The following is a 17238-nucleotide window of genomic DNA, read 5'->3' as shown; positions in this document are numbered from 1 at the left end:
GCAGGTGTTCATATACTTTTGGTAATGCGGCGTATTTTGAAGTGAGCTGATCTGTGAAGACACTGTAATTCTCTCAATAAAACATGGCAACATTCTGGCCAGGTGCTTTGGGCTACATTCAAAATGAATGTGTTGAGGCTGAGAATAAATATGTTCACTCCTCCTATCCCCGCTCCAACCCACCACACAGCCAAAGATATTTTAATTATTCACTCTAATCTGTGGAAATGTTCAATGAGCCACCTCTCGATGATTAATCTGCCGAAATCACCACAGCACCTTGTGTATAAGCCAGTTGATTAAAATAAAAGGCAAATTCTCATGTTTCAATAAATATTTGATGAGCTGGGCTATGAGTATTCCCATTAGCGGGCCTGATGCTGGCTTTAATTTAAGGGGTATTTAGATGGTGTAAAGAAACCGGGCTCGCATAACAGGCTGGCTGACACAGTCCTGGGTGTTGGGAGAGATGGCAAATTGGGGGATGATTGATGGGTATAGCTAGGGGGCACTTGTAATAACGTTGCAGCGAAAAACGCTGACTCGAAAGCTCCATATGCTGGGTACACACAAAAAAAGAAATATGTTATTGTGGCATAAAATCCAAAGGGGCGGGGGAAGCGCTCGCTCTCACCCATCCTGTGATGTGTCTGTCTGTTGTGCCTCGCAATACAGAGTGAGTCGCGAAAGAAACGTGACCTATTCCAATGAGTCTTTTTGCCAGCCCCCAATACAGAGCAGTCATTTAGTCATTCACAGTGAAGCACCACGCTAGACCACAGCATTCCACAGAAAACGAGATGACACACTTGTCTGACGGGCACAGCATCGGAAGAGGAATGGTCTTGTGTACACATCCCATAACATGGTATTAGTCCACATAATAACTTGAATAATGCATCATGTGTGTGTGGGAAGAGCTTAATGATTCCATCGCCGGAAGTCCCTCTCTCAATCTGTCTGGTGTGCTTGGGTGGTCTACTTTGCTCAGAATGTGTTGAGAACTCCAGACTCCCACAGCTTAACTCTTCATTAACAGCATGTTGGGATGGCCTAGTAGTCCCATCATCCCAGCAAACAGTGAACGTTCCAACAACGTTAGGCAACGTTCCAATGGGGGCCCTATATGGCTTCCAGCTAATGACAACATCCCATGACGGTTTTTAAAATGAAAACATAATTTAATGAACATTAGAGAAGGATATGCCACATTTGTGTCGAGAATGTATTAACTGAATGTTCATGGGGAAAACATTATAGCCATGTTATGGGAATCTCCATGGGAACCTCAAAAGTTCTGGAAAAACGTAACATATTAATGTTCTCAAAACATCTCTACTAATGTTCTGGGTATACATGCTGTAGGTAACTAGAAATGATTGGCTGGGACGGCGCAACAATAGAAGAGCTGGCTAATCACTTTTGTATTTGGGAAGAGGCGAGAGGGATAGAAGACATTAAAAGGGATCTGAGAATGATGGTGAATATTTAAATAATGATGGAATGTCTCTTTGTTGATTTTATTACATAAGGAGTTCCTGATTAATCACTTAAGGAATATGTTTCATTTAGCTTTGGAGGAAAAACACTGCATTCATTTTAATCAACCAAGAAATTGAAAATCACATCAGATTTTTTTGCTCTGTCATTCTTTTAATATGTCTCTAAATGTCATAATTCTCCTTGGCACAGATCGTACCTCGGCACTCAGAATGATCATCAAATGTTAGTTTCATATTACCCTAATGGACCAGTATGAGACATTAGATAGTCTGTGGATTGTGTTTCTGTGGTGTGTGCATGGTGTGTTGGAGGGCTGTTTTCATACTTCTCAAACAAAGCCATGCAGTGCAAAGATACAAGAACCTATTCATGTCATTGGACTATTCACTGAAAGACGCTCAGAGCAGCCAAGACTGGCAGAGTAGAATAGCATGCCAATCTGCTGGCTTGGAAAATGAGAGGCCTTTCCAGTGCCAACAAACATGCCCTCTCCTTGTCAATCTGGCAGGGAATATTAGACACCACAAGGCACCGTGGAGAGGACTTGATAACGTACTGTACTCACCCAGAGCTGTCAATTAACTGAGACGGTGAACTTAGCCGTTCTCCGTGATCCGCTGCACCGACCGAGACGACTGCTAATACAACAACAAAAACGACTGTTACTACGACCACTGCAACTGTAACGGAGGTCAGTGTGCTGCTAACAATTTAGCTCCCTCCACTGTCCGAACCAGTGATCCGCTACTTTGCAACACACGTGACCACCCTCCTTGACAACATACCAACTTTTCTTAGCCACCCAAAAGATACAGATTGCATGGCTACATCAGTGTCAATTCGAGCTAGCTGTGGAGAGAGTTTATGGCGACGTTCTAAACTCCGTTACACTACGACGGCTACGACGACGACAGTGACACCTACTACAACTGCGATGATGTCTATGACGATGACCACTACTACAACTATTGCTACTCACAATAGTAAACATATGAACAGCTCCACAGGTACAATATTTGTAATGTTTTCCCCTCAGAGCCACGCAGGAAAACGACCCAATGTCACTCATAACGTACACTCGTGTTATAACACCCATGAGAGGAACAGTCCTACACGAGAGTGATGGGAGAAAATAAATAGGCCTACTGGTTACTTATTACTCATCCAAAGGCCCATATAGGGATGAAGGAGGGGAACAACATCTTTTCAGAGCTCCTGTTGTCTTTACACCACATTGGCAGTACAAATTGCTCTTCCCTACAGTATTCTGCTCAACTGAAATTACCCAGCTCCATCACAAGGCTCCATACAGGGCTGTTAATGAGCACAAAAGACAGATGGGATACAGTGTCTCCGTAAACCGCTTTCCAATGGTACAGCACCATTCAAGTCCAAAGGCATTTCCACTGACATCAGTCATATGTGCAAGATTGCTGCGTCTCCTCCTTGTGTGTCATGACCCCTGCTTTTTCTCTGACTGACCAACACCAGCTTTCAAAGCCACAGAGCTGGAGTGCATCACTCCACAACAACAAAGGCTTTTTCTTCCAACCGTATATTGTCTCAAATAGATCACACTGCAAAGGATACTTTACAACGCTCTATACAGAATAGATCAATACAAGTAAGCATAAGGTACATCAGTTATGACCACATAGGAATGCCCATGTTAGATTACACGGTGTCCCAAACACCAGACCATACAATAGAGAATAAAGAATATGTACCCATAACTGGATAGAATATTCCATTCCTAAAAGCTACAGTACATCATTTCAAGAGCTGTGTCTTTATATTGTACATGAGAAAAACAATCTAGTATTGTCTGAAGATGCAAATAGCAGATTATTCTCTGATCTGCCTGTGGCCTACCTGTGCCTCTCCAAATCCATTTAAGTGTACAATAGGACTTCTCTGGCACAGGTCTCAATCTAGTAAAGAATCATCTTTGCCCTGCTGATAAGCATTAAATCATTAACTGAATGTGTTTTGGATTATGGAGCCATACTGTCAAAGCAATGCTAACAAGCCAAATACAATGATGGCAATCTGTGAAGCACTGCTCTACTTACCTTAGCCAATAAAGCCCTTGATCTTTTATTACTAGTCAACTACTTAGTGCGCTCCAATTAGCCGTAAGGGGTTCAGTTTTTTTATTTGGACACAGAGGGAGCATGGCTGAGGTGGCTGTCACAAGCCGATTGAGGTAAACTTAGATCTTTAGCTTTTGATTGGCTGTTGATGGTAGTGTAATCCACAGAGGGATCTCGGTCAAGTCTGACTTGTGTTGACAGAATCACAGTCGTTCAAGACCTTTGAATCTCAACTCAAATCATGTGCCAACATCCATTTGGAGTATGTATCCGGCTTAGGTGGCAAAAGCTTTAGATGAAATAGGGAATGAGTGACACTGAACGAATGGCAGTGAGGAGGGCTAAAAAAGGGCGGGACTACCTGGAATTTTCCAATAAGAAACGCACATTGTCACATTCGTCATAATGAATGGACCATGGCGCAGCGTGCGTAGAGTTCCACATCTTTTAATTAAATGAAACTCACCAAACAAAACAAATAAAGAACAAAACGAAACGTGACGCTACTGGTGTGCACACAGGCAACTATCTGTAGACAAGATCCCACAAACACAATGGGGAAAATGGCTACCTAAATATGAACCCCATCTAGGTGATTAATGGTTTATGTTGGCCTGGTATGCTTCCCAATCAGAGACAGCTGTTTATCGTTGTCTCTGATTGGGAAGCATACCAGGCCAACATAAACCATTAATCACCTAGATGACCCACCCTAGTCCCTATCACACATTTTCATTTAAAAATATTTTAAAACATGTATGTATGCCTTAATGAACATAACCCTTTTCTGTCTTCCATTGTACCCAACAAAGGTACTGATATACTTACAGTGCATTCGGAAAGTATTCAGACCCTTTGACTTTTTCCCCAAAAATGTATGTTATAGCCTTATTCTAAAATGGATTAAATAAAACATTTTCTCCATAAATCTACAGCCGATATCCCATAATGACAAAGTGAAAACAGGGTTTTAGAAATGTTGGCATATTATAAAAATTAAAAACAGAAACACCTTATTTACATAAGTATTCAGTCCCTTTGCTATGAGACTGGAACTTGAGCTCACATGCATCCTGTTTCCATTGGTCATCCTTGATATGTTTCTACAACTTGATTGGAGTCCACCTGTGGTAAATTCTATTGATTGGACATGATTTGGAAATGCACACATCTGTCTATATAAAGTCCCACAGTTGACAGTGCATGTCAGAGCTAAAACCAAGCCATGTGGTGGAAGGAATTGTCCGTAAAGCTCCGAGACAGGATTGTGTCGAGGCACAGATCAGGGGAAGGGTACCAAAAAATGTCTGCAGCATTGAAGGTCCCCAAGAACACAGTGGTCTCCATCATTCTTAAATGGAAGAAGTTTGGAACCCCCAAGACTCTTCCTAGAGCTGGCCGTCCGGCCAAACTGAGTAATCGGGGGAGAAGGGCCTTGGTCATGGAGGTGACCAAGAACCCGATGGTCACTCTGACTCTCACTCTAAAGCTCCTCTGTGGAGATGGCAATACCTTCCAGAAGGACAACCATCTCTGCAGCACTCCACCAATCAGACCTTTATGGTAGAGTGGCCAGACGGAAGAGACTTCTCTGTAGAAAGCACATGACAGCCCGCTTGGAGATTGCCAAAAGGCACCTAAAGGACTCAGACCATGAAAAACAAGATTCTCTGGTCTGAGGAAACCAAGATTGAACGCTTTGGCCTGAATGCCAAGCGTCAGGTCTGGAGGAAACCTGGCACCATCCCTACGGTGAAGCATGCTGTGGGGATGTTTTTCAGAGGCAGGGACTGGGAGACTAGTCAGGATCGAGGGAAAGATGAATGGAGCAAAGTACAGAGAGGTCCTTTATGAAAACCTGCTCCAGAGTGCTCAGGACCTCAGGCTGGGGCAAGGTTCACCTTCCAACAGGACAATGACCTTAAGCACACAGCCAAGACAATGCAGGAGTTGCTTCGTGACAAGTCTCTGAATGTCCTTGAGTGGCTTAACTAGAGTCACAGCTTGAACCCAATCGACCATCTCTGGAGAGACCTGAAAATAGCTGTGCAGAAATGCTCCCTATCCAACCTGACTGAGCTTGAGAGGATCTGCAGAGAAGAATGGGAGAAATTCCCCAAATGTAGGTGTGCCAAGCTTGTAGCATCATACTCAAGAAGACTTGAGGCTGTAATCACTACCAACGGTGCCTCAACAAAGTACTGTCTATCACAGGCTTTACCTAGCAAAGACTTATAGATGACCTAGAGCCAGTTGATTTGGCGACGAATATGAAGCGAGGGCCAGCCAACGAGACCATACAGGTTGCAGTGGTGGGTGGTATATGGGGCTTTGGTGACAAAATTATGGCACTGTGATAGACTACATCCAATTTGCTGAGTAGAGTGTTGGAGGCTATTTTGTAAATGACATCGCCGAAGTCAAGGATCGGTAGGATAGTCAGTTTTACGAGGGTATGTTTAGCAGCATGAGTGAAGGAGGCTTTGAAGCGAAAGATGTGCTGGAGATGGCTGTTTAACAGTCAGTGGAGTAGTATAGAATACAAGTGGTGTGGTGGCTGTGCTTCAGCAAAGTGGGTGGGGTTATATCCTGCCTGGTTGGCCCTGTCCGGGGCTATCGTCGGACAGGGCCACAGTGTCCCCTGACCCACCCCTGTCTCATCCTCCAGTATCTATGCTGCAATAGTCTATGTGCCGGGGGGATAGGGTCAGTCTGTTATATCTGGTGTAATTCTCCTGTCTTATCTGGTGTCCTGTGTGAATTTAATTATGCTCCCTCTAATTCTCTCTCTCTCCCTCCACTCCCGGAGGACCTGAGCCCTAGAATCATGCTTCAGGACTACCAGGCCTGATGTCTCCTGGCTGTCCCCAGTCTACCTGGTCATGTTGCTGCTCAAGTTTCTGGCTGTTCCCCGGACGTGCTATCCTGTCCTGGACCTGCGGTTTTCAACTCTCTCTCTACCGCGCCTGCTGTCTCGACCTCTGAATGCTCGGCTATGAAAAGCCAACTGACATTTACTCTTGAGGTACTGACCTGTTGCACCCTCTACAACCACTGTGATTATTATTTGACCCTGCTGGTCATCTATGAACATTTGAACATCTTGAAGAACAATCTGGCATTATTGGCCATGTACTCTTATAATCTCCACCCGGCACAGCCAGAAGAGGACTGGCCACCCCTCGGAGCCTGGCTCCTCTCTACGTTTCTTCCTAGGTCCCTGCCTTTCTAGGGAGTTTTTCCTCTACATCAGCATTGCTTGATGTTTGGGGTTTTAGGCTGGGTTTCTGTATAGCACTTCATGACATCTGCTGATGTAAAAAGGGCTTTATAAATATTTTTGATTTGATTTGATAGCAAAGGGTCTGAATACTTATGTAAATAAGGTATTTCTGTTTTTTATTTTTTATAAATTTGCATACATTTCTAAAAATAAGTTTTCGCTTTTTCAGAATGGGGTATTGTGTGTAAATTGTTGAGGAAAACAATTAATTTAATACATTTTAGAATAAAGCTGTAACAAAATTTGGGAAAAGTCAAGGGGTCTGAATACTTTCCGAATGCACTGTTTAAACACTGATCCAACAATACTCTCCAAACAACTGTCACTTCAACGCAGAGCCCCTCTAATGTCTGCAAAGCCAATCTCACCTCATCTGGAGTAATTCCGAACATGCTACTAGAGATAATACACTTTGAAGTGCACTAGCAGTCTGTGCACCAGGGTGGAGAATTCACTCTCATCTAGATCACATTGGAATTGACTTTGCCTTATAGATACCGTGTGTGCAGATCCACTGCCCCTCCACTTCCCCCATAGACCCCCTACTCTTATCCTCATCTCAGTAACACAAGTTAAATTGCCCGCTAAGATCATATTTAACCAATTCAGACAGGAACTGTGGAAATTTACTGCTCAAATATTGTGGATGAAAATTACATTGGATTTCCAATTCCAGGCGTGCCGAATGATCAAACCCATTAAGAATGAATATGATCTACAGTGAGCTCCAAAAGTACTGAGACGGTGACAATGTTATTGTTGTTTTGGCTCTGTAGTCAAGCACCTCTTAAAGGATACAATGACTATGGGGTTAAAATGCAAACTATCAGGTTTAATTTGAGGGTATTTTCATCCAACGGTGAACCGTTTAGAAAATACAGCCCTTTTTGTACATAGTCCCGTCATTTTAGGGGACCAAAAGTATTGGGATAAATTCACTTATGTGTATTAAAGTAGTAAAAGGTTTAGTATTTGGTACCATATTCCTAGCACACAATGATTACATCAAGCTTGTGACTCTACAAACTTTTTTGCATGCATTTGCTGTTTGTTTTGGTTGTGTTTTAGATTATTTTATGCCCAACATAAATGGATGGTAAATAATGTATTGTGTCATTTTGGAGTAAATAAGAATATATTGCAAATTAGAATAGAATATGTTTCTAAACACTTCTACATGAATGTGGATGCTCCCATGAATAGGGATAGTCCTTAATGAATTGTGAATAATAATGATGAGTGAGTTAAGTTAAGTTACAGACGCATAATATCATACCTCCAAGACATGCTAACCTCTCACCATTACAATCATACCTCCCCATTTACGGCGGTATGATATTTATGCCTCTATAACTTTCTCACTCATCATTATTCACAATTCATTCAGGATAAGCCGTAATCATAGTAGCATGATTTTGTTTGGATCAAAAAAGTTGATATCTCGTCTGTGCACAGTATTTGCTGTGCAGGGGCGATATCGCATGTCAATAGTGAAACATTGTTTCCGAGGTCGGACAGGCAGACAAATCAGCTTTATACAAACCATCACTGTTGGAAATAAAATGCTAGGCTAGAAGCAAAGGGAAGTAATGTGTTAATAAATGCCTTATTTGCGAAAATTGATTGCGTGGCAGAGATAGAATATTTGTTGCATGTGTGTTTGTCCTTAATCCCAGTTTGTCCTGTGAATCCTAGCCCAGGGCTAAAGTTAGCCCAGGGTTAACCTGCTTGTGTGAATACTAGCCTAGTGGCCAGTCTTAGCCTGGGGCTATTGATAGCCAGGGTCTAATAACAATGCAGCGTGAACAGGGCTATTGCATAATTTAAAATCCATAGTGCTGGATAAATGTTGCACATTTAAAGCAAATTCACTGAAATAAAATAAAAAAATCCAGAGAGTAGAGAAGATTTTGAATTGAATAACTAATTTCATGCAAATCTACAAATTTTGCCATGGGCGGAGGGAAATATTTGCAGTTTTTAATATGATACTTGTATCTGAGTGAGAGTGACTAACAAAATCAATGGGGGCCCCCCTTTGTCGATAATTCAACGTTTTTTTTTTATATACAAGGACGCTTCAGGAACTGAAGAATTCAAGGACACTTGAAAAAGTGGTATGTGCATCAAAAATACATCTAACCTCGAAAAATAAAACAAAACGCCTGCACTACTGAAAAGTTCTTCAATTCGCTGTACTGTGTACCAAAGATAAATATTTCAGCAAACCTTCTTGCGCCATAATGAATAATGAATAAACCATTCATTTGAACTCTCTTCCTTTTAGCAAATAAAATAAAATGAAAAAATGTATAGTTTTGCTAGGAACAGGGATATTTGAACCCTATATGGATTAAATGTGCTTTTTATTAATAACTTTCCTCACTGAGAACTGCATTACAATTCCAACCCATCTGTAATCCTGGTAAATCATGACTCTGCAGGATCAATGGTTAAGCCACTTCCTTTAAGTATGCAGGGTTCAGTTGTTTTAAAACAACTTTAATCTCAAGGTAGCATCTTGTTTCAGAATCTAAAAGATCCACTCCAAGAATCGTTAGAGTTTCTCTAGCCCCTTAGTGGTCATGTAAAATTCAAACCGCCGCAATGGAAAAGGGGAAAATATGCCACAGAGTTGCCCCTCTGGTATTAATGTTACTTTCATCTTTCATCACCTTTCAAAGTCTGCCATCAGAAATAAGACCACGTTCTCGCCAACGTCGTGTCCCAAGCTATGAGAGGCAGAAAAATACAGCAATTATTGAAAAAACTGAAAAAGTGGAGAGGACTGCAGAACTGCGGGGGCTCAGCTTGGAAAGACGCTATAATAGAAAAGAACGTGTCAAACATTATAGGGTCAAATTGAAACTGGATTGCTATATTTTATTCCCATGCTCTGTCGTTCCAGAGACAGTGAGGACCAGTGTGCTGGTGCAATCCCCCCAGTTGATTACAGACAGAAAATGATTCCTGGATGACTGGTTCCCAGTCAGACCATCTCCCCGAGAGGCTGGTTTCATTTACTTTCTCTTTAAAATGAAGAAAAAAAATATCGAACATATCAAAAGCATTTTTGTATCAAAAACACTATCACTACTACAACTCTGCCGTTTACAACTGCAACTGGGCCTTGGCCTATATCAAATTGAATAAAAGCAGATGGCATACTATCATTATTGTCTACCACTACAGTACTACAACCCCCACTAAGGATGATGGTTATAATTTGATGATAATAAAGCCTGTTCTGTGTAAAATATTTCAGGATGCTGGGCCTCCGAGGTCTTGACCCTGATTGAGACACTCCCTCATAGGCACATCAGTGCACTAGAGTGTCATAACCCACCAGTCTATTGAGTGCTGGGCGCCAGTGGGGAGAGGCAACAACTGTCGCATTGAAGCTGACCCAAGAGTGAAATGGTCGAAGAGTGAATGTCAAGGTTGTCAAAACACACTAATTACGTTCCCAATGTAAATAGGGTAGATCTGGGATTGTTAACCTCTCTACTGCCACTAGGGTTCGAGCAACCTTCAAAGACAAGCTGCTACAGTCATCACAGTGGGAGTGGAACAACGTGAAGAGTCCAGATTAACACCCTAGAGTCGATTGACGCACCGGCGTGCAATGTAAGTAACCAAATCAAAAAATCCCCATCAAAATCCGTCAGTTTAAGCTAGAGATATCTATTTTTGTTGCATTGGATGCGTCTCAATCCACTGCATCTGCTGACTTCACACTTCTGCATCTGCGGTGAAAGGTGGCAGAGCTAGAGCGGTGTTTGTCAGACCATGAGACATCCGGAAAATCGTCTTCTCATGAAAACGTCAGTAGCATCTGAATGTCTTTTTGGCCATTTATGAATGTGTTATTCAATGCTAAATGATCCATAGTATGATCATTTTAAAACAATTCCATATGTCAGTTTAGAACCCCCCTTCTCCAACGGCTTAGACATTTAAGAATTAAAACACTGTCCCAATCAGGTTAGATGCCCAGTATTTCACAGCATCTCATCTAAAAGAAGGCCTGGTTATGGGGCTTCCATCAGTCGGTCAGTTTATTGGCCTCTCCTTCACCCCCACAGCTGATGGTAAGCCAACATGACTGACTGGTCCGTTGTGACAGAGCTCTTTAAAAGAAAAGGATGAGAAAAAAAAACTATGTGTCTAAGTGTTTTATTTTTTTTACATTTTATTTTACTGAACAAATTTCAATTTAAAACAGAGTGATCTGAGTGACATCTGTCACTCTGGCTAGTCTCGTGCACTTTGTCAATGCAAGGGATGCCTCTGGGAAAAGACCTTCATCCATGCATTCCATTAGGGTCATATGTGTCACGAACCCTCTGGAACTTTCATTGCGCACACCTGGCCCCTAATCCCACTGATTGTATTTGTATATATGTGCCCTTTGTTCACCATGGTGGGGTGGATTATTATTACAATGTCCGTTGGTGCGTGTGAGTACCTGTGCTGTGTGTTTTGGCTTGCGTGCAATTGTGGATTGCGGAGATGATTACGGGTCTTGTCCTTTGTGTTAATCATTGTGCACGTGTGTATTTATTCGAGGTACTCTTCGCTCTTTTGTTTTGGGTTTCTACCCTGTGTTTTTTTACGTGTTTTTTTGGTCTTCGTCCCCGTGCCCTTACACGGCACGCCGTAAATTGGTGTATAATAAAAACCACTATTACGCATTCCTACGCCTGTCTCCCAAATCTTTGTTACCAACGTGACAGAATAATCGACCATTGAAAGAGACAGCGGGAATGGCCCGTCACACGACGCTGCAACTGGTCCATCCGACAACTTCAGCAGCCACAACTGGCCCATCCGACAACGACACAACTTCAGCAGCTGCATTGGGTCCTGATCGACCCGCACTGCGTTCCTGTGATCGTCCTCGAAACCGGTGAAACCGGTGAAACTGATTGTATTTGTATAATGTGCCTTTTGTTCACCATGGTGCTGTCCATTATTGTTACAATGTCTGTTGGTGCGTATGATTACCTGTGCTGTGTGTTTTGGGCTTTCGTGCCCTTGTGGATTGTGCAGATGATTACGGGTCTCGTCCCGTGTGATAATCATTGTGCGCGTGTGTTATTTACTCGAGGTACTCCTCGCTCTTTTGTTTTGGGTTTCTACCCCGTGTTTTGTTACGTGTTTGTTTGGTCTTCGTCCCCATGCCTGTACACGGCACCCCGTAATTTGGGCTTAATAAAAAACCTTATGAATTTTAGAAGTCAGGGTTAGGTTTAGGCATTAACTCTCAAATCTTAGGCATTAACTCCGAATGATTAAGGTTTGGGATAGGATAAAAACAAAACTTTTTATTACTGGATTTTAAACCTGCAAACTTTGAGTATCACAGGCTGATGCTTATGCTTATGCCCATCTGCCATCCCCATCCACAGTTCCTTAGCAAAACAGAAACCTACTTGAAGGTAACAGCGCTCACTATTGTCCCTAGTGGCCGGTTTCCACGTGGTCAGACATGGATGGACGTTGAATACTGGCTTGTAATCACGGGTGACCTGGCTGTTCACACGAGGCTATCAGTCCAATACTATGGTAAACCAAATGGAAGAAAAAATTATACAGAGAAAGCAGAGAGAAAGAGCGGAGAGAGAGAGAGAGAGACGCTGCATGTCTGAGTGTGAAGCAGCAGCCCTCCTGTATGTCAGGAAAGCAGAGCTCCCAGATCTTCAGCTGTGCAGAGAGAGATGAGTCTGTATCCTCATCTGAAAACTGCTGGAGACCAGCAATGATGAATAAGGTCGCTGTGACTATTAATTCCTTTTAAAAGCTCCATTCTTCGCCTTCCATCGCCCACTGTAAAAAATGTCTCTGAATGATCAGAAACTAATACTCTCATCTGTGGGAAGCAGCTTGGTACTAGTAACTAATCACTGGGTACTATTTGTCTCTTTTAAGATTTTGGTAATCATTGGATCATTGGACTTTGGTCTGGGAATGTGTCTCCACGTACTCCTCTGTTAAACCAAGCTGACACCAAGCTAAGGGGAGATGACTCTAGAGCCCTGGAAACCTCAACAAGTCACAGAGGAAATGCTGCGCTGTCACTATCTCAGCTATTGCCAACCACATAGTGGAAGTTATGAATATCACACTCTTTTCAGTTTAAAAGGCCATTTCACCACAGCTTCTCTCAGCACAAGCCATCTGGGGGTTTCTGCAGACATTGAGTGTGACTGCAGCCGAGGAAATAAATGGAACTTATTCAAACTCCACAAACGGGATAGGGCTTCCACTTTACTGATAAAGTATATGAGTGGCCATTTTAAAGGCAAATGATGTCCCGCTGGTGAGCATCGACGAATAATGCTAATATGACGGACTGAAGATGGTGGTGCAGAATGCCTCATGAGAAATTGCAATATTCAATATCTCTAAAACTGACTAAATAGTAACCCTACACTGATTAATTTACTTGTGGGCAATAACAATCAAGCTGGATAATAACCCCCCAAAACATAAGACTAGAAAAGTTTATTTATAAATATTAGTATCCATTTCTCGCGTTTCTTGGCCCAAGCAAGTCTCTTCTTATTATTGGTGACTTTTGGTAGTGGTTTCTTTGCAGCAATTCGACCATGAAGGCCTGATTCACGCTGTCTCCTCTGAACAGTTGATGTTGAGATGTGTCTGTTACTTGCACTCTGTGAAGCATTTATTTGGGCTGCAATTTGTGAGGCTGGTAAATCTAATGAACGTATCCTCTGCAGCCTCTGCAGCAGTGGTAACTCTGGGTCTTCCTTTCTTGTGAAGGTCTCCATGAGAGCCAGTTTCATTATAGCGCTTGATGGATTTTCGACTCTATTGAAGAAACTTTCAGACCTTCATGTCTTAAAGTAATAATGGACTGTTGTTTCTCTTTGCTTATTTGAGCTGTTCTTGCCATAATATGGACTTGGTCTTTTACCAAATAGGGCTATCTTCTGTATACCACCCCTACCTTGCCACAACACAACTGATTGGCTCAAATGCATTAAGAAGGAAAGAAATTCCACAAATGAACTTTTAACAAGGCACACCTGTAATGCATTCCAGGTGACTATCACATGAAGCTGGTTGAGAGAATGCCAAGAGTATGCAAAGCTGTCATCAAGGCAAAGGGTGGCTACTTTGAAGAATCTCAAATATAAAATATATTTTGATTTGTTTAACACTTTTTTGGTTACTACATGATCCCATATGTGTTATTTCATAGTTTTGATGTATTTACTATTACTCTATTACTCTGCGCGCGTGCGCCATCGTATGGTAATTTAGCTAGTTAGCTTGCACTTGCTAGCTAACGTTAATTTGTCCTATTTAGCTAGATTGCTGTTGCTAGCTAATTTGTCCTGGAATATAAACATTGAGTTGTTATTTTACCTGAAATGCACAAGGATCTCTACTCCGACAATTAATCCACACATAAAACGGCCAACCGAATCGTTTCTAGTCATCTCTCCTCCTTCCAGGCTTTTTCATTGTTTAAATTATATGGTGATCGCATCTAAACTTTCATTGTATTACCACGACTACCGGCAAAACAGTTCGTCTTTCTATCACCCACGTGGGTATAACCAATGAGGAGATGGCACGTGGGTACCTGCTTCTATAAACCGATGAGGAGATGGCACGTGGGTACCTTCTTCTATAAACCAATGAGGAGATGGGAGAGGCAGGACTTGCAGCGCGATCTGCGTCAGAAATAGGAACGACATCTATTTTAGCCCTGGTGTCGCAGACGCTCGTTGGTGCGTTCAAGCAGTGTGGGTGCAATAATTGAATAACATGGATTTCTACATTTATTTTGCGACGCTCGCGCACGCGACGTGTCCGGTCTGGTCAGCATGTTAGCCCTTGGCGTCGCAGACGCTCGTTGGCGTGTCCGGTCTGGTCAGCATGTAAAACATAAATAAATAAATCCTCATGCAGGATTTTTGTTTACCTCATGTCATGCTGTCATATCTAAAGTATAATGGTCTGTGCTTGAGGTTGGTCTAGTGATCAACACTGCTGCCTCCAGACAAAACATGGCCAGCTGAGGTTCCAATCTTCATTGTGCCAGTTGCTTTACTGCCCTCCCACTCTACCTATCCCACAATCCGTTCAATGCTTTCTAAATAAAGCAAGACTAACAATGCTCTGTCTACACAACAGTCTAAAAGAACATGAAATGCTAGAGTGGAAGGAAAGCTAAGAAGCCGCAGGATATTACCTTCAAGGCACTTGAAAAGTTAATGGGCTTTGTATTTGAAACACATTCTTATGAAAAAAAGAGAAAGAGGTACTTTTAAGTAATCCCTCATGCTCAGAATAATTGGCTTTTTTAGCAATGAAGTATTGGAGGACACTTTAGGAATAGTGATGAGAAAAGTAACACAAATTAATTCCTCCAAACATACCCTGAAAGTTAGACTTGGTTAGAACTTTTCTGATAGTGTGCTATTAAAGCTCCTATGTGTTTGATGAATGAGTGAGTGAGTAAAAGGCCATGCTTTTAACTGCGCTGTGATTAAATTTAAATTAAACAAACATTGGTTTGATGCATGCATCTGTCTGTCCGTCCATATGTTTTGTGGATGTACTGTATATAGTACATTGTTGTCAAGTACTGGTATCATACCTAAACATGATTGTTTCTCCTACACAGGTTGACACACAGAAGAGACACTCACCGTCCATCCTCCTCCATCCGTTGTCATGTCACAGAAGACCTGGAAGCCAGCAGGGTAGTGTGTGGGAAAGATAGAGTAGATCCCATCCTCCCGCTGGCCACCGGTGAAGATATCACTGCAGTCCCGAGGTCTAGAGCCTAGCGAGATCAGAAACCTGATTCACTTTTAAATCCGAGAATTTCTCATAGACATGATTCAATTAAACCAGCGAGCTCCATCATTTTCTTCTCTTAATAATCTGTCGTATCTCTGAATCAACCTAGACAGCTTCACTACACCCTGTCAAAATCCTGTCTGTACTTTATAGAAACGCCATGTTTGTACAAAAATGACTTGGGATGTCAGAGTATGCAAACAGTTAACACAGTGTAAACCTATTTCAATATGAAGCTATGCTTTTTTCCCCCTCTAGTGCAATTGTGAACAATAGCCATGTCAGACATAAAATACATCCAACATATGGTTCACTGCAGCTCAAAGGATCAACAATTGTCCGACAGCTGACATGGAGTAGTTAAGAGATGTCCATGCACTCATTTACTATTTCTCCTTCCACCAGCCACTATCCATAGGCCTACCATTGGAGCAGCCTTTGGGCCGAGTACTACGGGCAGGTGCTCTCTGGAGGTCTGCCTTCAGCTTGCTCTTCAGGTTCCCTGTCTCCTTCTGCATGGAGTTGAGTGTATCACTCACGGAGTTCACCACCTTCACCATGTTGATCTGGCTCTCGGACAGCAGCTGGAAACAAACACACAAATAGCCCATTGAAGGCCACTCTGTAGTTGGAAAAACAACTAAACAGCAGCCTTGTCACCTGCTATGAAGCTGCCGGATGGGGCTGGAGAAATTACTGGCAGAGCTAGGATGAAATGTCCTAACAGTAACTGTTTTGAACAATCTATTTGGATGTAATGCATAGTTAGGAGTACTTGCGCAGTATGTACCTGACACATGAAATTCGTTTTTGTAAAGGATTTCCTTTGACTAAAAAAATCTCCAGTTGAAGAGGGCATGCAGACACCTCCCATTCCCTCATATCTTAGACATCAGGGATCATGCGATACCACTGCAGGCTCTCTTACTCTAAACACACGAGGCCATGTGATTACGTTTCCCTCGGTAGACATGGCATTAACACCCTACACCAGTGCTTCCCAAACTTCTTATAGTCCCGTACCCCTTCAAACATTCAACCTCCAGCTGCTTAACCCCTCTAGCACCAGGGTCAGCGCACTCTCAAATATAGTTTTTTTGCCATAATTGTAAGCCTGCCACACACACACACACACACTATACTATACATTTATTAAACATAAGAATGAGTGTGAGTTTTTGTCAGAACCCGGCTCATGTGAAGTGACAAAAAACTCTTATAGGACCAGGTCACAAATAATAATATAATAATCAATAATTTTGCTCTTTATTTAGCCATCTTACATATAAAACCTTATTTGTTCATCAAAATTGTGAATAACTCACCACAGGTTAATGAGAATGGTGTGCTTGAACGGATGCACATAACTCTGCAATGTTGGGTTGTATTGGAGAGAGTCTCAGTCTTAAATCATTTTCCACACACAGTCTGTGCCTGTATTTAGTTTTCATGCTAGTGAGGGTCAAGAATCACCTCTCACATAGGTACGTGGTTGAAAGGGCATCAGTGTCTTAACGG

The 17238-nt window shown here is 42.2% G+C and overlaps 1 protein-coding gene across 1 annotated transcript in view; it reads right to left on the bottom strand.

Moving 5' to 3' along the window:
• Window positions 1–17238, bottom strand: part of LOC111957415 (fibrinogen C domain-containing protein 1-like) — a 169197-nt gene that overhangs the window by 69270 nt on the left and 82689 nt on the right. The window contains exons 3-4 of the mRNA XM_023978229.2: window positions 16145–16304; window positions 15567–15703 (exon numbers count right to left, since the gene is read on the bottom strand). Coding sequence (XP_023833997.1) covers window positions 15567–15703; window positions 16145–16304 — 297 coding nt within the window. The remainder of the gene's footprint in view (window positions 1–15566; window positions 15704–16144; window positions 16305–17238) is intronic.

This window comes from Salvelinus sp. IW2-2015, linkage group LG33 (assembly GCF_002910315.2).
Source record: "Salvelinus sp. IW2-2015 linkage group LG33, ASM291031v2, whole genome shotgun sequence".
Taxonomy (NCBI): Eukaryota; Metazoa; Chordata; class Actinopteri; order Salmoniformes; family Salmonidae; genus Salvelinus; species Salvelinus sp. IW2-2015.
This window is presented reverse-complemented; position numbering and strand designations above follow the sequence as displayed.